This window comes from Crinia signifera, chromosome 1, assembly GCF_055691185.1.
Source record: "Crinia signifera chromosome 1, ASM5569118v1, whole genome shotgun sequence".
In the NCBI taxonomy this organism is placed as follows: domain Eukaryota; kingdom Metazoa; phylum Chordata; class Amphibia; order Anura; family Myobatrachidae; genus Crinia; species Crinia signifera.
This window is the reverse complement of record NC_139217.1, coordinates 192,665,150-192,684,186: the sequence shown is the minus strand read 5'-3', so window position 1 is coordinate 192,684,186 and position 19,037 is coordinate 192,665,150. Positions and strand designations below refer to the sequence as shown.

Below are 19,037 nucleotides of genomic sequence, written 5' to 3'. Positions count from 1 at the left end.
ATTCATATTATTAATGGTCAATGTAACAGGCAAAACTAGTGTTGGTGGCTGCCAATCATAATATATATGGACAAACAGAAGCAAACCATGTCCCTCACCACAAAACTGTGACATATACGCACAATGTACTTATTTTATTTTTTTCTAAATTTCTCAATAAGACACATTTGAACTAGGGGTGCCTTAAAAACATTTGGATGCTCTAGGGTGCCGTGATTGAAAAAAGTTTGGGAACCACTGGTGTAAGAAATAAGTTACACCCCAAAAAGGTAACAATGTATGACATTTTGGTGACAAGCATACACAATTCCTATAGTACATTTACAAAGGAAACTAAAATAAAGTGGCCTATTCAGAAGATTTTACAATCGCATGTTGTGTTTCTATGTTATTGGCTTGACTATAATCTATTTTTGCAGTGCATTTTGATTTTTATTTTACTTTCTCTGTTCTTTTTGTCTCCACCTTGCCTGTTTTAAAGGAAAGTCCCTTCAAAACGGTATGAAAAACACAAAAAAGCTAAAATATTTGTAATATTCACTGATATTTCAAAGCAGGTGTTTGTAACCTATGGATCAGGACCCAAGCAGTGTGCTCATATTCGACATTTAGGATGGTTATTGATCTTTCTTTTAAGGAAATCTAAAGTTGATATATGTATAAATGTTTCTATAGTACTTTTGATACAAACCCACAATTCCTTTGTCCATTAATATATACGTAGTCTGTAGATGGAAAATGAATTTCTCACTGAACATTGAACAATAAATAGGTCATTAAACTGGGTCCTGGCCAGTATAGGCTCGTTTGTACTAGTCTGCTGTTAATGCAGCTTCAGATACTGAACAAAAAAAATAAAATTTTAATTATTTGTTTCCTTAATGTTAATATGTAATATTTGTACAGTGGATTTTTACGTAAAAAAATGCATTACTGAAGTGTCCTTCAGCTTTCTTACATCTCTAATTTTCCAGTTCATGTATGTGAACGAGCCCTGAAGGTTAAAAACACCGTGTTTTCGAACATATTGTACCTCATTAGTGCATGTGACTGCCATCTAGTGGCTGTAATATAGTATAGTCCCTTTATTACATTTCAATTGAACATAGGACCTTATTCTGTTCCACACGCAACACTGCAAATTTTGGAACAATTCCCCCCCCCCCCCCCCACACACACACACACACACACACACACACGCTTGCATAATCATCCACACACACACACACACACGCTTGCATAATCGTCCATTCGCAGCCGGGGAGAAATCATTTGATGGTCGGCGACAATCGAATGATTTCGCCTGCGCTCGCAGATCAGGCACCTCTATGGTATCTCTGATCTGCAAGCGCCCTGGGCGAGCAGCTGACATCCGCTCACCAGTTGATTTTTACCATGGGAACACTCAGCATTTTTATGGAAATGCCCATGAAACACTGGATGTTTTTCATGAGCTGAGCTCCCTGCCGCAGTGCTAAGTGCGAGCGGGATGGCGAACATGTAGTGGCAACTCGCACCCTGGATCTGCACATAGAATAAGGTCCATAGTGTGTTTGTTTGTATGTATGCATATATGTGTGCGTGTGTGTGTGTGTATAATAACAAACTATATATTGCTTACCCCTTGACTCATCATATTTTAATGCATTTGAGTATAATCCTTTTTGGAGGTTTGTATTGGAGTTTATCTGGATTGGCACTGGAGCCAGCTGTACTTATTGTGTGTGGAGTGCTCCCTGCCTGTGGTTTCGCTGTCTGCTGTAGTGCTTCTAGCACAGTGTGGTCTGTATATCAGCACTGATATGCAAACCAGACCTGTGCTAGAAACACCACAGCAGATTGCGACACCCCAGGCAGGGAGCAGGAACTGCATGGGTTTTCGAAGATAGTGGGTGCTAGAAGGAACACTATCTATCTCTCACTTTGGCAGTTGCATGGTTTTTGTCATTGATGATTTAGAACCTTTGGCCCTCTATTTGTTATTAAGATACACATCCCAGCATGCCCTGCTATTTGCCCATGCTAAAACTGTTGCAGGGCATGCTGGGTTGCATAGTTCAACAACAGCTGGATGGCCAAAGGTTTCCCATTCCTGCCCTATGGAATAAACTAATTGCATTATGGTTTTGTTGGGAATCACTTTTTGTCTTACCCCTTCAAATACATTGTATATTGTTGTGCTAGTATTGTGAAAACCAATAAAAAATTGAATACTTTTAAAATTATTCGTTTATGCAATCTCTTAAAATATTGTAAACTTGCACCTAGTTTATGAAGGAAAAAATAGACATGATTGAACTATGTATTTCAATATGTTTAACTAAAGATAATTCTCATATGAATGGGGTGTGCTTATATGTACATGCAATGGCTGTATTCTACTTGCATGTTAAATCTCTGGATTCAACTCTCCAAGCAGAAGGGGATGCAGGTGCAAGACATAGGGCCTTATTCTGGTTCACTCTCAGAGGCAAATTTCTTCTCGAATGGACAAAACCATGTGCACTGCAGGGGGGGGGGGGGGTGTAACATGTGCAGAGAGAATTAGATTTGGTTGAGTTATTTTGTTTCTGTGCAGGGAAAATAAGGACTACTTTATTTCTTCACTGCAATATAGATCTCACTTTGAAGAAAAACCCCACCCAAATCTAATTCTTTCTGCACATGTTATATCTGCCCCACCTGCAGTGCACATGGTTTTGTCCATTTGAGAAGGAATTTGCCTCTGAGTGAACCAGAATAAGGCCCACAGTGCTAATTACCACCCTGGGATATGTACTTGCATCATTATTTAATTAATTTTGTGGAGAAACTTGTGCATGTGGATGTGCCGGCTTTATACTTCTCTCTATAATGTACCTACAGTTGGTCACTGTGGAAGGGGAAGAGTTAGCTCATATACAGATGTGTTTTTCATACATTGTTGCTGCTGTCATGCCAAATAGTTACTCTTCACATACCCGGTCCAGTGAGACTGCTAGAGTAGGGTGTCTTTTTAACCAAGAATAAAATGCATCTTAGTTGCATTGGGACTAGGCGACTGTGCTAGTTTTGATGTGGAATAACTTGTATATCTGTGCGCAACTAAGTCGTCCATACACATTATATACACAAAGTGCAATGGTGGAGCAGCTGGGGCTTGTAACAACACCAAGTTCCATTGTGCTATGTACACAGGCTTATTCACACATAGATATACAAGTGTTGCATATTAATCAGCAAAGTCTCCTGGTGCATCCTAGTCACATCATGTTGCGTATTCTGGGGGAAAAAAATCCTAATGCTAGCAGAGTTGCAAGGGACCTTACTTAAGGCACCGTGTGCTGTATGACATATTTAGGCTAGATGTATGAGGAAACATCTGTATTCTGCATGAGGTGTTATTGAAATAATTAAAGCATACATGACCTGCATAACCAATTAATTACGTGTACTCCACTAATGACTTGTTCCGCAACTTGCTGTAAGATAGACATTATAGGGTGCTTGGAAAGCAGGAAAAAATAATTCTATAATCGTTTTCTATAATTTGTATGAAATATTTGCCGTCTTATCAGGGGACCTTATGTGTGCAATGAGTACACAGTGCATTTTTACCCACATCCATAGGGTCTGTTTTATAATTGCTGTCAAGCAATATGGATATTATATATATATCTTATGCCGCTTAGCATGCTTAGTTTAATAGCCATCATTGTTTGTGCACGCACTGGCACAAGAGAAAGATGCCTTTACCTTGGATACCCATACAGTACATGTCTGTGTTTGTGTTTGGTTACGGAACATGCAAAACACTAAAATGACTAAATCCGTCATCAGACTTGTGTGTAACTTTTAAATCAGACCCTTTCCCTTTTCCTTGGTTTTCATTAATTGTGATTCTTCTTATTATATATTTTTTTAATTCAATAATTTTATATTTAAGTTTTTGCAAGAACATAAATAACATAAACCCGGTACATAAATGTGGGCAGTTAGAGCATCTATGAAAAATTGCAATAAAAAGAAAAAATCAGGAGAAAATATAGCATATAGAAATACAACCGTATGTATCTAAGCAAGGTTTACATATCACATGTGTGCACATTATCTCCAAATAACTAACAGGATAGCTCATGCACCAAAGGCGCCATTCAGGCACGAGCAACGTGTATAGTGTCATAATTGTAAACCGAGGTAACCAGCATCTTCTTTTAATGGGAACCATTTATTAGTGCTTGTAGTAACCATATTAATCTAAAATAATAAGAAAAAATGTATGCCCAACTACCCAAAATAAAAATAATACCATAATTGCCAAAACAACCCTCCCTCAAAACCCCCCACCCTTTATAACCTACCCCCAACTTTAGGTATACCTGGAGCCCATAACTAGCTAACCCCTACCCCATTACCTATTCTATATTATATCTATATTACCTACTAAACCATTAATTGTGATTCTTAGCTCTGTTATTGGGTACTGCTAATTCAGGTGAAAAGATGCAAATTCATTAGGCGCAGTTCACAAACGCCAAGCATCTTGTGCCGGAGGCCATTTGTGGCTAAGTGGCTCATTTATCATTAAGGGATCAATCTTGTGAATGCTAAAACTTGTTACTTATGATAGACATGATCCAGCCAATCAGCTTCCAACTGTAATTTTTCAAACACATGAGGAGCTGAACACATGATGGGAGCTGATGTGCTGAGGCATCACTTACCATACGCATCATTTTATCGCTTACAATGGGTGTTATCACTTGTTGCCACAGTGGTAGCTCTCCCCTTCTGTCGCTCCCCCTCGCCCCTCCGCTCCGGTGATCGTACGCTGGAGCTCCCCTGCCGCCATTAGTTGCAGTGAGCAGACGGCAGGCTCGGAGGGACTCCGGAGCGCTCGGGAGTTAGGGCGCCCGAGTCCTACCGAGCCGCCCCAAACATCTACGAGTCAACCATCTGCGCAGTCAGTCCGCTGTGAATGGTGGCTGGAGCAGCGGCAGTGGAGCTCCGGCGTACAATCACTGGAGCGGAGATGGGGAGGGGGGCCCTATGTTCTGTGGTGGATTTTGCTAGGGCAGGACAAACTTGCCCTGGTAGGTTTGTTCTGCCCCAGCAAAACCCACCACTCAAGCGGGTAAAGGTAGATTTGATTCCATTTTAAATAGAGCTAAATCAATGCTGTGTTTCAGTCGCTAAAATTCACCTATAAGAACAGACATTTTTAATGCTAGTAAATGTACTTATAAGCCCCTGAAACATATTGATTTAGAAAGATTTAAAATTGACGTTTAAAAATGTACCTCTAGAGCAGGGATTCTCAAACACGTGCACAGGTGTAGTCATTACATTTATACATTTTTAAAAGATTCACAGGTGGAGCTAGTATTTTCACATGTGATTGAGGGGCAGAGTTATGGAGCTCACCGAGCTTAAAAAATCTGCCCCTCTGTGAGGAGACGGGCCTTATGACCGCACACAGTTTATATTTTGCACGAGTTTGAGAACCTGTGAGTTATGAGTGCACCTTGGTATCATAGGAAATAGTTTATAGAGGTGGTTTAATAGTTTATTAATTGGCAAATTTCTCTACATCCACAGGACATCCGTCATGGCATTTCCTTGTTTGTGAATGTGATGAAATATTTATTCTATTGATTTTGACAGCTATTTTATGGTTTTATTTACAATATAAAGATGTAACTGGTTTATATTATGTCAAATTCTATATAGAGATTAATTATCCATTTCGCCATTTTTATTTTATTATTGTATCCAGCCCTCCTAGAAAACACATTGTGGACACAGAAGTAGATTTCCACCACGTTGCCACTTTCAGTGATGCCAGCAAGAAGCGCCTGATGGACAACACTGAAGACTGGCATCCCCGCACCGGTACCACCCAATCACGTTCTTTCCGCATCCTTGCTCAAATGACTGGTACTGAGCACAGTAAGTAATTCCATTTATTATTTAATTTTTCAACCCAAATTACCATCTAGTTTTCGAACCTTTGTTTCCTGAACATACAGAAATAGCCAGCCTTATCCAACCTCCACCATATCCTAGTTGAGACATGTGTACTGAAATGTACGCATCCACTTTGAAGTCACACCCGCAACTCCTTGATATACATCAGCCGGCAGTCTGTTGCAGCATGGCGCTGTGAGTAGCCAGTGTGACTTCCTGTGCCAAATGTGCACTAGCAGCTGTATTTCAGTCATGATGGCTACATCTGTAGGAGTCTAGTTATTTGGCAATCTAGGTAACAAAAGCAACCCTCTGTTACCCTTTGTGATAATAAATTTCTATGAATCTAGAACACATTAATGATAAAAACAGGGAATCAGAACTTTTCTATGTTTTTCTGTGACCAACTGTATTTGACCTTGGTTTATGGCTGTGACTGAAACAGTTGTATACTTCTACTTGTGGTCCTACTTATAGTAGGGGTGGGGATTAGCTCACAGACCATGTCTAGGTAGACTGTCAATGTCAACCTTCCAATGTCATCCTATCGACTAAGGATCGATGCCGAATCGGTCGCCACATGAAAATGTTAACATGAGTTTTGCAGGGTTATATTAATTTCCATGTTGATGCCTGAGCACCTGAACTCACAATTAGTGTAGGGCGTACCCTCGTATGGCTTGATTGGTTTTCGGGGCAAGGTGCCTTGCTCCGCTGCACCCAGCACACTTCTGTTCCCAATCCCCTGCTTGTGTTGACCTTATGTCAAATTTGACATAGTGCATGTTGACCTATGTTGTTTGCCTACCTAGACATTGTTTGTAAGCCATTCGAATACCTTGTAGCAGTTTAGCCAAATCTCTTTCTGCATACAAATGTCTCCTCATACATCCTTGCTGCAGTCACGCAGTCTTATATAAAAATAATCCACACAGTCTTTGTCACATCATGTTTTAACTTAAGGCGGAGCCTGAGAAATTGGGTCAAATCGTATGTTTGATATTCCCTCTGACCCGATGCACAGTCCCGTGTGCATTGGGTCAGACCCTACAGATTGAACCTGCTGGAGGTTCAATCTATCGGATCACACCCATCAGTGGCACATCGCGGGTTAAGCACCGCTGGCACACACCTATGTGCAGGGGCGGACAGAAGCGGGGAGCTGGTAATGGAGAGGATCCAGGGGGGGTCTAGTGGAGCTGGTAGATGCAGGGAGATGGTAGCGGTAGGTGCTGGGTGGCAGGGCGCAAAGCAGCTGCTGAATTTAAAAATATATATTTTTAAAAGATTGGCCGGTCTTTTAAGAATATTTTTTTTAAATTCAGCAGCTGCTTCCTGCACCGCTGCCCTGTACCTGCCAATAACAGCTCTCCACCGCTACCAGCTGCATGGACCCCATTGCTGCTGTAGCTCCCCGGGAGTTTACATGCAGTAAATGGCATGCAAAAATGGCACATCAAGTGCCAAATCGTTAGTGAGCCTCCCAGGAAGCTGCTGGGGGGGATTCAGTATGAAATCCCGGTGGTCGGGATCCCGGCGTTCAAAATCTCGTTGCCGGAATCCCGACCGCCGAAATCCCGACAATGGGGGGGACGTGGATCACCCCCCCTTGCAGGCTCGCTGCGCTCGCCACACAACGGGCCCGGTGCCTCGGTACGCTCGGCACGCTAATTTATTCTCCCTCCAGGGGTGTCGTGGACACCCACGGAGGGAGAAAGTGTCGGCATTTCGGCGGTCGGGATTCCAGCGCCGGGATTCTGAACGCCAGGATCCCGACCGCCGGGATTTAAACTGCATCCCGCTGGGGGAACTCAAGGGAAAATTGGTCAGACTAGTTTATGTGGGACCTTAAACATTTTTGTCAAAAGAAGTACAGATAATGCAGTATTATACCTTGGTATTTTAAATTAAAAAATGTCTGGAAGAATTGTGGTACATCATGCACCTGCCCTGAATGTGTTCTTTAGATCTGTGAAGTTAGCATCTTTTGATAAAAATGTTTTTCTTTTTTAGTGAATGAACCAGAGCCTGAAAATGGGAAAAAGAACCAGTAAGTTTTTTAGCATTTAAAAATTATAAATTTCTGTGCCTCCCTCTTGTGTTTTGGCTAAACTTGTTAGAGGGCTGCTGCTTTCATTGCTGTAAGGTTTTGCTACCTATTTACATATATCAAGTGTGCTTTTGTGTGTGTTGCGGTTGAGGGGAGGTTCTTTTACTTTATTTTTTCAAATACCCCTTAATACTTGGCAGCATATCTACTAATCTTCAGGCTTAAGTGTAGTCTTTAGGCTTCTGATGCAATTGGTTTGTTGTCAGTGATAATGTTGTGTATATTATTTTGTGTTCTATATTATTATTTTTGCATCTTAAGTATATAACTGTGGTTTGAGAAAATGCTGTGTTCCACTAAAGGAAATGTTTGCATGTCAAAATGCAACGGGTTGTGTAAGTTTAATCTATTGCCATTTGTCTTTCCCTTATTTCTTGTCTTTTTTTCTGTCCTTTCTCTCTCTGTAGGGAAAAGGTTCCTGTGCAAATCATTAGTCCAAAATATACAAAATTACGTGACTGGCACCATGGTGTTTCAGCCAGGGTTCTAAATGTGCAGTGATTCTTTACTTCTTGCAGATGTTCATCTCCTCCTTGTCTACATTTTTTTCTTAATCTTTACGTTACATGTCAATGCTGTATTGCTAGATTAATTTTTTTAAGTTTTTTTTTTTCCCAACCTGCTGCATGAAGTTCTCAGTCCGCATCCTTTCCATTTATAAAGTTTCTTAGTGGGTGAGACCTGTTTTACAAATACAAGATACCCAGAAATAAATTTATACATAACAATACAGGTTGAGTCTCCCATATTGGGCATTCCAAATACAGCAATAAATTGAAAACTAAAGCTTCCATGGTGATGACCACCATTGTGTCATCACAGCGCAGACCAACGCTGTTTAATCGTTGGGAATGGTAAGCTCCTCGGGCATCATCAGCATGCATTACAATTACATCAGTCAAGACAAAGCAGTAAGGGTCTTCCATGGTGCATCTGATCACTCCCAGACTCCTTTGTACCCTAGTCAATGAGATTTAGTTGACACAGGAGTCTAGGGAGGACAAGATACGTTAGGTAGGCCGCTGATTAAGTCACAAATTAGAAATATTATAAAGTCACAAATACTACTGATCCCAAGCCTTTCAGGTATGGAAGACTCCGCTTGTATACTACAATGCATTGATTAACAAATAAACTGTAGTAAGTACATTTGTAGAGAATATATAGCAGCTGTTTATAGTAGCTTTATTAATAAATGTAATAATGCCAGAAAGAGGGGTCAATTCAGTTATGGGTGACGGAGGTGAGTTGGGTGCTGGATGACTGCATGACGGGGGATCCAGACTGACAGGGGTTATTCTATCTTGTGGGGGTCCATCCCCATAGAGGGAGAATAGAACCTGTGGCGAGCGAAGCGATCCACTGTGCCTGCAAGGGGCTTCTTTGCGCTCACCCCCTTGTTGGAGTATTTGCAGTCGGAATTCTGACCTTCGTGATCCTCCTTGTCGGTCATATCACCCCTGGTGAGTAACCATTACAATGAGTTATAAATGCTGGTAATGGCAGCAGAACTCAACCCCCACATTGGAGCTAAAGCCAAAGATCCCTGAATTTGACATATAGCCACACTTACTTGTGGGGATGAGAAGATTGTACACAACAGAGAATTTGATGGTTTATATAAATGTTAAACAACATGTTACATTATGGAAATGCTATGTGGACCGGTCAGTCGAATGTTTTATATGAGTTAATGATAAATTGGCTCTCCGTTTCCATCTATTATATGAGGATAGGATTTTAGTTATGAAGATTGATTTAAAAAAAAAAGTGAATTAAAACACGGTGACAGTGCTGCAACGGAAATGCTGTTTTGTATCTTTGGTAATAGTTTTGTGGATATGATGAGTGTAGTAGTGCCAATGGTAAAATTATAAACCTATAACAATAGTTTATGTTAAGGATAAAGGGGGATATGCAGTATTTCAGACAGTGGAAATATCTGCAGTTATGTATTTAATCCTGGCCAGGATTTTTGAGGCGAGTCTGTATTGCTGGAAATGGCAGTGGATTGTGAAATCCGCTGACATTTTGTAAAAAAAAATATGTTTTCGCCGATCCACAGACTTTCCTACACTCTGGAACATTGAATTCCGGGTGTCGAGTTAGTTAGAAGAACCAAAATGACCCGGGATTCCGACAGTTGGAATCCCAGATTGAATACCCCCAAAATAACCTCAAGATACTGTATTTTGGCTATTTCAGTTACACCAAACCATGTTTCATAGTAGAAGTCAATACATTTTAAAGACCCCATTAGTGATATTTGAGATTTTACATTTTTTCTTTATTAGGTCACTTTTTGTTTAAGAAGTGAATAGAAATGGCATGGGTTTTGGCAAAACAAGTATGGAACAAAAAAAAAATATGGTGTGAAAATCTGCTTTTAGCAAATGCATAGTTCTGCAAGCATACGCACTTGTTATATTTGTACATATTTCCAACACTATATATAAATGTTCAAGCTTTGATTTGTGAAATTTATACTTTAAATTATTTAAAAACAAATCTGGTGCTAAATTACTTTGATAATTTCCAAAGATAGAGGTTGTATTTCTTTTTTAATTGTGCTTGTAAAATTTAAAAACACTTCTTGAGTATCTGTACAAGCAGATTGTAGCAGCTTCCTGGTGTAATATACTGTATCATATAATACATTTTCCTTTTTTTTTTTTGCTTTGGTTTGAAATAAAATATACCCCATGGTTGAGTGTGTACATTTTTTTTTTTTTAACCATTTTTACCCAGATTATTAAACAATATAGGAGCTGAATAATATTTATAGACCTGTACAATATGATTCAGGAGTTGCTCTTGCTAACCGATCAGACGTCAGAAGCACCTTCTGTTTTGATCTCTTCTGTGTCTCACTTTGGTCCCCTGATCCGCTGTCTATGGCAATGGCAGGACAGCATTTACCACTGGCCTGGGACACCTGGGTAATCTCTGTGCAGATTCATTTGCTTTGGCATGAAGATTATATACATGCAATTATACAAAGAGATCTTGTTTTTCTATTAAATGTAAGCTATAAGTCATAAATATTAACCATATTGGATATGTATTTGTGTGTAATATCATATTACATAATACTGCATAATACTATGCATTATAATATCATGTTACACAATAATTATATTACATTGTAAATCTATTTTTTAAGGTTTTACTGCAGTGTGCATGGGTTAGTAAAAGACCCTATAGTTTAACCTAGTACCGGTTAAGTCCTTAAGGTGCCCACAGACGCACCGATCCCGGCGTGCGTTGTGGGCTTAACTAGAACACATAGCATCGCATTGTATGCCTTGTGCATACGATGCGATGCTATGCTAGAAAAAGCTAGTACAAAAAGTATGTGCAGCACATACTTTTTGTACTGTGCGATGGGGTGCCGCGGGAGCGCGCACCCCATCATATAGCATCGCACCGCCGGGATCGGTGCGTGTGTGGGCACCATTACACTGACTACTTTTACTCTGCTCTGAAGATCTCCTGTATTCAGTTGTCAATATCTGCAACAGCACAGCCCACATACATCCACTGGTGAAACAGTCATCAGCAGCTGCAGCATGCGTTTGCACCAGCCCTATCCTTAGACAAGAGAGCCATCTAAAGTTAAACACCTCTCTCCATGGGCAAGAGTGATAAACTACTAACCTACCAGCTCCTTTTCAAACACAGCCTATAAAATAGCAGTTAGCAACTGATTGGCCGGTACTTTATCCTACTCCAATTGATCCCTTTTCAAGCTTAATATATCTGGCCCCAAAAGATTAGCTCTGATTAGCCCGGGAATAAGGTCAATACGCTCATGAAATGATTTATCCTAAGCGCAAACATTCCATTGCTGACCAGTTACACTCACCCGGTCTCAAGTGGAGATACATCTAAGTTGCCTATTAATATCTCTAAGTTGTCTTTGTAAGCTCGGTATGAAAATCATGTGAACCATACATGATTTGGGTGAGACCTAATTATTAATCCCAACAATGATAATTGCTGCTTTACATTAAATGTGACCTTTTTTTACTTTTATTTTGTTGATGTAATTGTGAACATAATAAAATTGCTGTTTTATGCCTAGGGAATGCCCCATTGTCAATGGAGAAATCAGGTAACCAGCGTGTGAATACTTACCCCACAGTTTTCAATAATTGTATAATAAATAAAAAAAAAAACAGTTGTATTTTCAACTAACATGAAATATAATATAGCTGAAATCACATCAAACGATTAATTGAAATCACATTATGAAGCTTCCTCTCATTTTTATTTTCATAATGCCACTAATGTTCTGAAAACCTATACAATAAACACTATAATAGTTGTATGGCACATTTTATTCTCCCTCTATCTTATGGCTGGATCCAGATCGTCTGTTTGTGGATATTCTAATTCCTTGGCATTGTTCTTTAAAATGCAGCATTAATAGTCCATACAGCATAAAGCACAAACTGCAGAACACATGTAGCATTCCTGATTATAATAAAAAGTCAGCTTTTAAACATGTAATTGGATGAAGATTATTTTCCACTAATCGCTTATGCTGGGTACACACCAGGACGACTAGGGCCCGATCCCCTCAATCTAGATCCAATTCCGACCAATTGGATGTAGATTGTGCGGTGATTGGGCCCTTTTCTGTCCTGGTGAGGTCCCGCGGGTCGGTCGGTCGTTATTCAGATCCTACCTGCTGCAGGTAGGATCTGAATAACGACCATACTGCCGGGTGCGGGTCGCCATTGGATCGGACCCGCTCACAGTGCAATCGTGAGCGGGTCGTGCCCCCCCCCCCCCCCGCATCATCGTGAGCGGGTCTGATGAAACACTGACGACCCGCTCACAATGTGCATCGTGAGCGGGTCGTCGTGGTGTGTACCCTACATTAGTCCCTCAGAGCTAATGCACTGTCAGTTTATCACAATAGGGTGTATTCACTGTTGGTCGTTAGGTCCATTCTGTCTAAACAGCATATTTTACGCCTGAAAAAAAGTCTAGATGAATTGTAGTATTCACTATCATTTTTTCTAGACAGTCTGAAGCATTTCACCTGTCAACTCTTTTCGTTTGCCTCACCTGTCTAAATGAGTCATTTAGACCTTTTGTTTCACTTTGTCTAAACTCCGTCATGTTAATCTGATTTAGCCTATTCAGTGTCTGATTGTCTAAATGGATTCTACAGTTTTCAGGCAGGCTTTAGACAAAAATGTAGAAAAAGGGGTCGGTCACCAAGGTGTCCTGTAGGGGCGCCTAGGAGGGGTTGTCCCGCTGGAGCAGCGGTCTCTAAACTTTGGGAAGTCTGACCCAAAAAAAGTAATACAAGAGGAAAAAGAGGTTGAGACCGCGCTCACTCAAAACATGCAACAGGTGTGAATATATATTTGAGTCATTTAATAAAACAATTCTAAAACATTCGGATATTACGATAAAGCATATATCTCATTAAAATTCAAGGTACCACAATGTAGCGATGAGAGCAAGGATAGTCACCCACAGTCCGCCTGTTTAGTGTCCTGTGTCCGTTCCTATGATGTCTCCAGATAAACGTCCCATAAGGATAACCAAATGCAGGGAAACTTGTAATTAGGAGAGATGCTGATCTCCAACCCAGGGAGCGCCTGATGTTGTGAGGTGCTCTACCTGGTGTGCTTGGAAGTGATGCCCTTAGGTTCCTGGTTGTTGGGAATATTTCTGGAGACTGGTCCGGAGACCGGAACCGGACCAGTCTCCAGAAATATTCCCAAAACCAGGAACCTAAGGGCATCACTTCCAAGCAGTGGAAGATCGACGTGATTAAAGTTTCAGGGAGATGCAGTCCATAGGTTGACCATTATTGGTCGACAGTCAAAATGTCAATGCATGAAGATGGTTGACATGCATTAGGTTAACACCAACAATATGTCGACACAAGGAATATAACTACATGAAAAAGGTATTGTGGCCGAAGCATGTCAAGCGGACATGGTACACTTATATGGTGTCCATGTTGACTTTTGCCAACATAAACACAATAAAAATGCATGTTGACCTGTTTCCATGTCCACAGTTTTTACAAGTCGACCTAATGCATGTAAACCTTTTCACTCTAAACTAATCACGGTCGACCTACAGTATTATGGGACATTTAATTAGGCAAATACTCCTAACAAAATTGTATTTGTATTCGAAAATAAGAATTTTTTTTAGACGTACTCGTATTTTTTCAATACAGACGGTAATTATCTGCAATTAGCGGTATCCAGCCGCTAATTGATGGTAAAATATGTGTGGAAAATACACTTAGTTTTCCAGGCATATTTCGTAGAAGCCTGCACGGATTAGTCAGATCCGCGCAGGCTTCAGTGTAAAAAATATAGAAAAATAAATAATAAAAATGGCGTGGGGTCCCCCCCCCACGGACGTAACCAACCCCAGGCTCACAGAGCCCGTCCTGGTTCCCAAAATATGGGGGACAAAATGACTAGAGGTCCCCCGTATTTGAAGAACCAGCACCAGGCCCAACCAGCCAGCAGGGTAATGTCACAGCCGGGGGACACTTCTTATATAAGGTCCCACAGCCAAAACATTATCCCCCTGACCGGTCAGCCTGTGCAGGGGTCCTGGGGCTGGGGGAGTGGGGACCACATCAAGGAACGGGTCCCCCTCCAGAATTGACCTGCCCAGGCTGAAGCCTGGGGCTGTCCCCTGTACCCCTGGGCGGTGGGTACCAGGCTGATAAATGGTGTAAAAATTGAAGAAACTATAGTATATTGCTGTGGAACTATGAGTCCCAGCAAGCCTCCCCCGCATGCAGGGACTTGGAGAACCACAAGTCCCAGCATGCGGGGCATTAAAGGGCCCACTTGTAGCTCCACAGCAATACAAATAGTAAAATAAACACACACTGACACCAGAATAATAAAACTTTAATACACACATACTGATACTTACCTATGTTGACAGGGGGGGTGAAGGAGGCCAGCAGGGGGTGGAGCGCAGCAAGCGGGGGTGAAGGTGGGCAACATGGGGGGTGAAGGAGGCCAGCAAGGGGGGGGGTGTGGAGGTGGGCATCAGGGGGGTGAAGGAGGCCTGCAGGGGATGAAGCACAGGAGCCCAGCAAAGGGGGGGGGGGGTGAAGGTGGCCAGCAGGGGATGGAGCGCAGGAGGGGGTGAAGGAGCCCAGCAGGGGATGGAGCCCAGCAAAGGGGGGGGGAGGGGGCGATGGAGCCCAGCAAAGAGGGGGAGGGGGTGAAGGAGCCCAGCAAAAGGGGGGGGGAGGGGGTGAAGGAGCCCAGCAAAGAGGGGGAGGGGGTGAAGGAGCCCAGCAAAGGGGGGGGGAGGGAGAAGGAGCCCAGCAAAGGGGGGGAGGGGGAGAAGGTGAAAGAGGCCAGCGGGGGGTGAGGCAGAATACAGTAATACGCACAGTGTTGGCAGCAGCCGGACAGCGGGCGGGGGGCTGATGGACAGTGGGCAGGGAGCTGACGAACAGTGAAGATCCGGACAGCCGGAGCCCCTGTGCCTGCGCGCAGTGACCGGGGTGCCATGCCAGGCTCACAGATAGTGTGCTCGGTGCTGTGGGGACCCCCCCCCCCCCCCTGCAGACTGGGCACCGCTTGTACCTGGTGAAGCGGCGCAGGCTTTGTGACACCGTCCCCCGGAGCTCCCTCTCCCGCGAGTCTGCTGTGCTGCAGGAGCGGCAGTATCCGTATCCTGCAAATACTGATACAAGCTCCCAGCCGCATTGACGGATACTGCAGCACAGCAGACTCGCGGGAGAGGGAGCTCTGGGAGCTGGTGTCAGAAAGCTTCACCAGGTACAAGCGGTGCACGCTGTGAGCCCGGCACGGCACCCCGGTCACTGCGCGCAGGCACAGGGGCTCCGGCTGTAGCCCCCGCCGCCATCACCCCTCCACGGCGGACAGCGTGCGGCAGGCAGGGGGACACAAGGGACCGAGACATTGCCCCTTGCAGCCAGGCCAGGATCCGTCTCCCCCTCAGCCGGCTTCTGCTGCGCTCTGCAGGCAGCCCAGTTCCTGTCTCAACCCAGTCCCGGAGCTCACCACAGTCACTAAAGGTCTCCCCATGGTCCCCCTTTGCTCCGGGCTGTGTCAGCGGCCGGGGGGCTGGTGGACAGCGTGCTCCATTAAAGGGAAGCACGCAGGCTGAATAATCATGCAGGGCAGACAGCAGGAGGGGGACTGGCGGCAGGCAGGCGTGGGGACAGGGGGCACTCCATTACAGGCCAGCTCAAAGTTCATAATTCGGGCAGGGGGACAGCACCACAGCACATCTCCATACAGCTAATGGCAGAGGAGTGTGTGTCTGACACTGGCCTGCCCGGCAGGCGAATTGGACATGCCCCCTTTCGCCTCATAGGTGTTTTAACGCCAGGAGGCGTTCCGCCCTGTATTCACTCTGAATACACTAATTGGTGGAAAGGTGAAAGCTAATCCGCCTGTCTAGCTGATGTAAAAGCTAGAACAGGCGGAACTACATGAGTTAACGATGGACCCTGAATACAGCCCAATGAGGGATCTTGTGCCAGTAATTGGGATGTAGACGCTCATATTCCTGAATAGGAATAGGTACTTGTTTCCTAGAACGGCGCCCACTAAGCTATTTGCGATTTTAGTGCTATGCGATGTGATGCGATTTTTTTTTATGTAATATTAGGTATACAGTAATATGATTGTATGTCATAAAATGAGGTTTTACGCATCGACTTTGTCAGAGGGCTGGCCAAGCGACAGTCAGTTGCCTCCTTTATCCTCCATCCTGCTTCAAAGTGATTTGGACACAGTTGGATTCAATTATTAGCTCCATTCAGTGTTCGTAGTCTAAGTATCGCATTTAAAAATCCTATTGACATAAAAAACCTTTGTCAAAGAACTATATCACATAATACAAAGTTCATTATAAAAAATGCTAATACATATTTCTAACCCTTATTCAATATATATGTGTCAGAAAAATATAAGTAGGCAATCCAGCCTCTCATACAACAATATAACGTTATACGGTAAAATATAATCTAATTAATCTATCACTTTTTAAATTATATGTATGAAATATATTATTTTTAAACAGACAATCCCTCTTTGAAATAAGTTCTAGAGCTGCTTCTATCATTTGTGTTTGCAAATGGACTGATGATAGCAACAATAGCCAGGACAAGTACAACTGTATACTTGTATGCTTTTGACTGTCTGTTTTACAAATGCTTCACTGGTGTTAATAGGTGCTTTCATGCATTGCTAGGGGCAATAGCCCTCATTCTGGTTGCTTCAAAATGGGGACTGATGTTGAAGATCTGCACAATCGCATAATTCCTTATGCGCATGTGCAGGTCATCACTGCGGACAGCCTCAGAGACTTGCATAGTCTGCAAGGCGCACTCAATTTGTGGGGCGGGCGGGCGGGCAGGGGCATTTGTATGCGAAAGCCCTGCATTTCCTGGGCGTACCAAAAAAAATGCTGGATGTCTCCATGCAAAGAGGGGCGACTACCTGCCTTCCGGGGGTGGGCAGCTGATGTCACTGGATGTCAGCTGCCCGCCCTGTTCACTGAACACGGCGCCGCTAATCTAAGGCACCAGAGAGTGACTTAGATTAGAGAGTGCTTCAAAAAGCATTCAATGGTAGATGACCATCAAATGATTTTGGTCCCGCGCGCAAGCCTGCAAATGGATGTTTATGAAAAAACATGTGTTTTTTTTTGGACACTTCAAAAAAGTGAATTCACATACAGTTTGAATTCCCCCTGATCGTTCATGTGAACAATGTGCTTATCTATAGAATGAAGCCTCTCCCGCACCGGTTTGGTACATACTTGCCTACTTTTGAAACCTAGTTTCAGGGAGATTATAGTTGGCAGCAGAATTTTGAACAGCGCCCATTGAGGGGGTGTGCCATGCTCCAATTGAAGGGCGTGTCTAGTTCCATATATGGAGAGATTATGAAAAGAGTTTGTAGGTGTGTACTACTACATCTGAGAGGAATATTTTAAAATGACTTATATCCAAATTTAGATGAGCCCTAAAGCAGTTGGTAAGAGCTACTATACCTGGTAAAGTGCTGGGAAATGGTGCTGATGATTCAGCGTAAATGTATCTATCTCTCATTCCTTTTTTTCCCCAAAAATGTAACTGTATTATGTGGGTTAGGTAAAATGAGGGAGATTGCTAGACTAATGAGGGAGATTGCTGATATTTCAGGGAGTCTCCTGCAGAATGCAGGAGGGTAGGCAACTATGGTTTGGTATTATTGGTTATATATAATAATCTTTTAGTCCCATCTCAGATATGACATTGGACACATGGAAGTCACATAAATTAATGCTGAGGTGCTGCCCACTACTTAGGGTAATAGACAGCTGAGAAAGCCTTTTTAGGTGAGCTGGCCATAGGCTAGTACTCTGCTGTCAAGTTAAATAATGTATTTATTTATGTGTTAATATTTGCTGTGACCAATTAGTACTGTGTCTGAATATGTTAGCAACCACATGCTATGATAGCAGAGCTGTAGCGGCTCTCTAAGTTAACACACTGTGTACATAGCAGTCCTGAGGACCGACTGGCCACGAGGACTGCACACAGACCCGGGTGGCAGCCATTCTAGGCTAGTGCACTGTAACTCAGCTGATACCAGCTGCGGGAGCATTAACCGCTACTCAGATGTGAGTGTCCATGACAAACCACACAATGACTACATCAATGTTTGCCAATAAATTTTTATTCCTATTTAAAAAATTGATCACCTCTGCTCGGCTTTATAGCTAACCACTGCTAGAAAGAAATCTGCTATGCCGAGTCACTAGCTATTGTTGCTAAATCCTTCACATTTGGTAATCTGGGATACTCATTGTAAATAATTGAACTATAGGGAAAATCAATACCCATAATATTACATGAGTGCCACCGGTGTGACATTATATAGAGCAAATTAATATATTCTAATACTGTCAGTTAACCAGCATATTCGTACCGGCACACACCAAAATCATA

General features: G+C 42.7%; 1 protein-coding gene across 9 annotated transcripts in view; it reads left to right on the top strand.

Annotated features, from left to right (window-relative positions):
* Positions 1-19,037, top strand: part of PDLIM5 (PDZ and LIM domain 5) — a 190,068-nt gene that overhangs the window by 115,736 nt on the left and 55,295 nt on the right. For 7 of the 9 annotated variants that reach the window (XM_083179095.1, XM_083179088.1, XM_083179087.1 and 4 more), the window contains 3 exons: positions 482-499; positions 5,756-5,928; positions 7,960-7,996. In XM_083179095.1, coding sequence (XP_083035221.1) covers positions 482-499; positions 5,756-5,928; positions 7,960-7,996 — 228 coding nt within the window. The remainder of the gene's footprint in view (positions 1-481; positions 500-5,755; positions 5,929-7,959; positions 7,997-19,037) is intronic. The other 2 variants (XM_083179096.1, XM_083179089.1) reach the window with 1 other exon arrangement.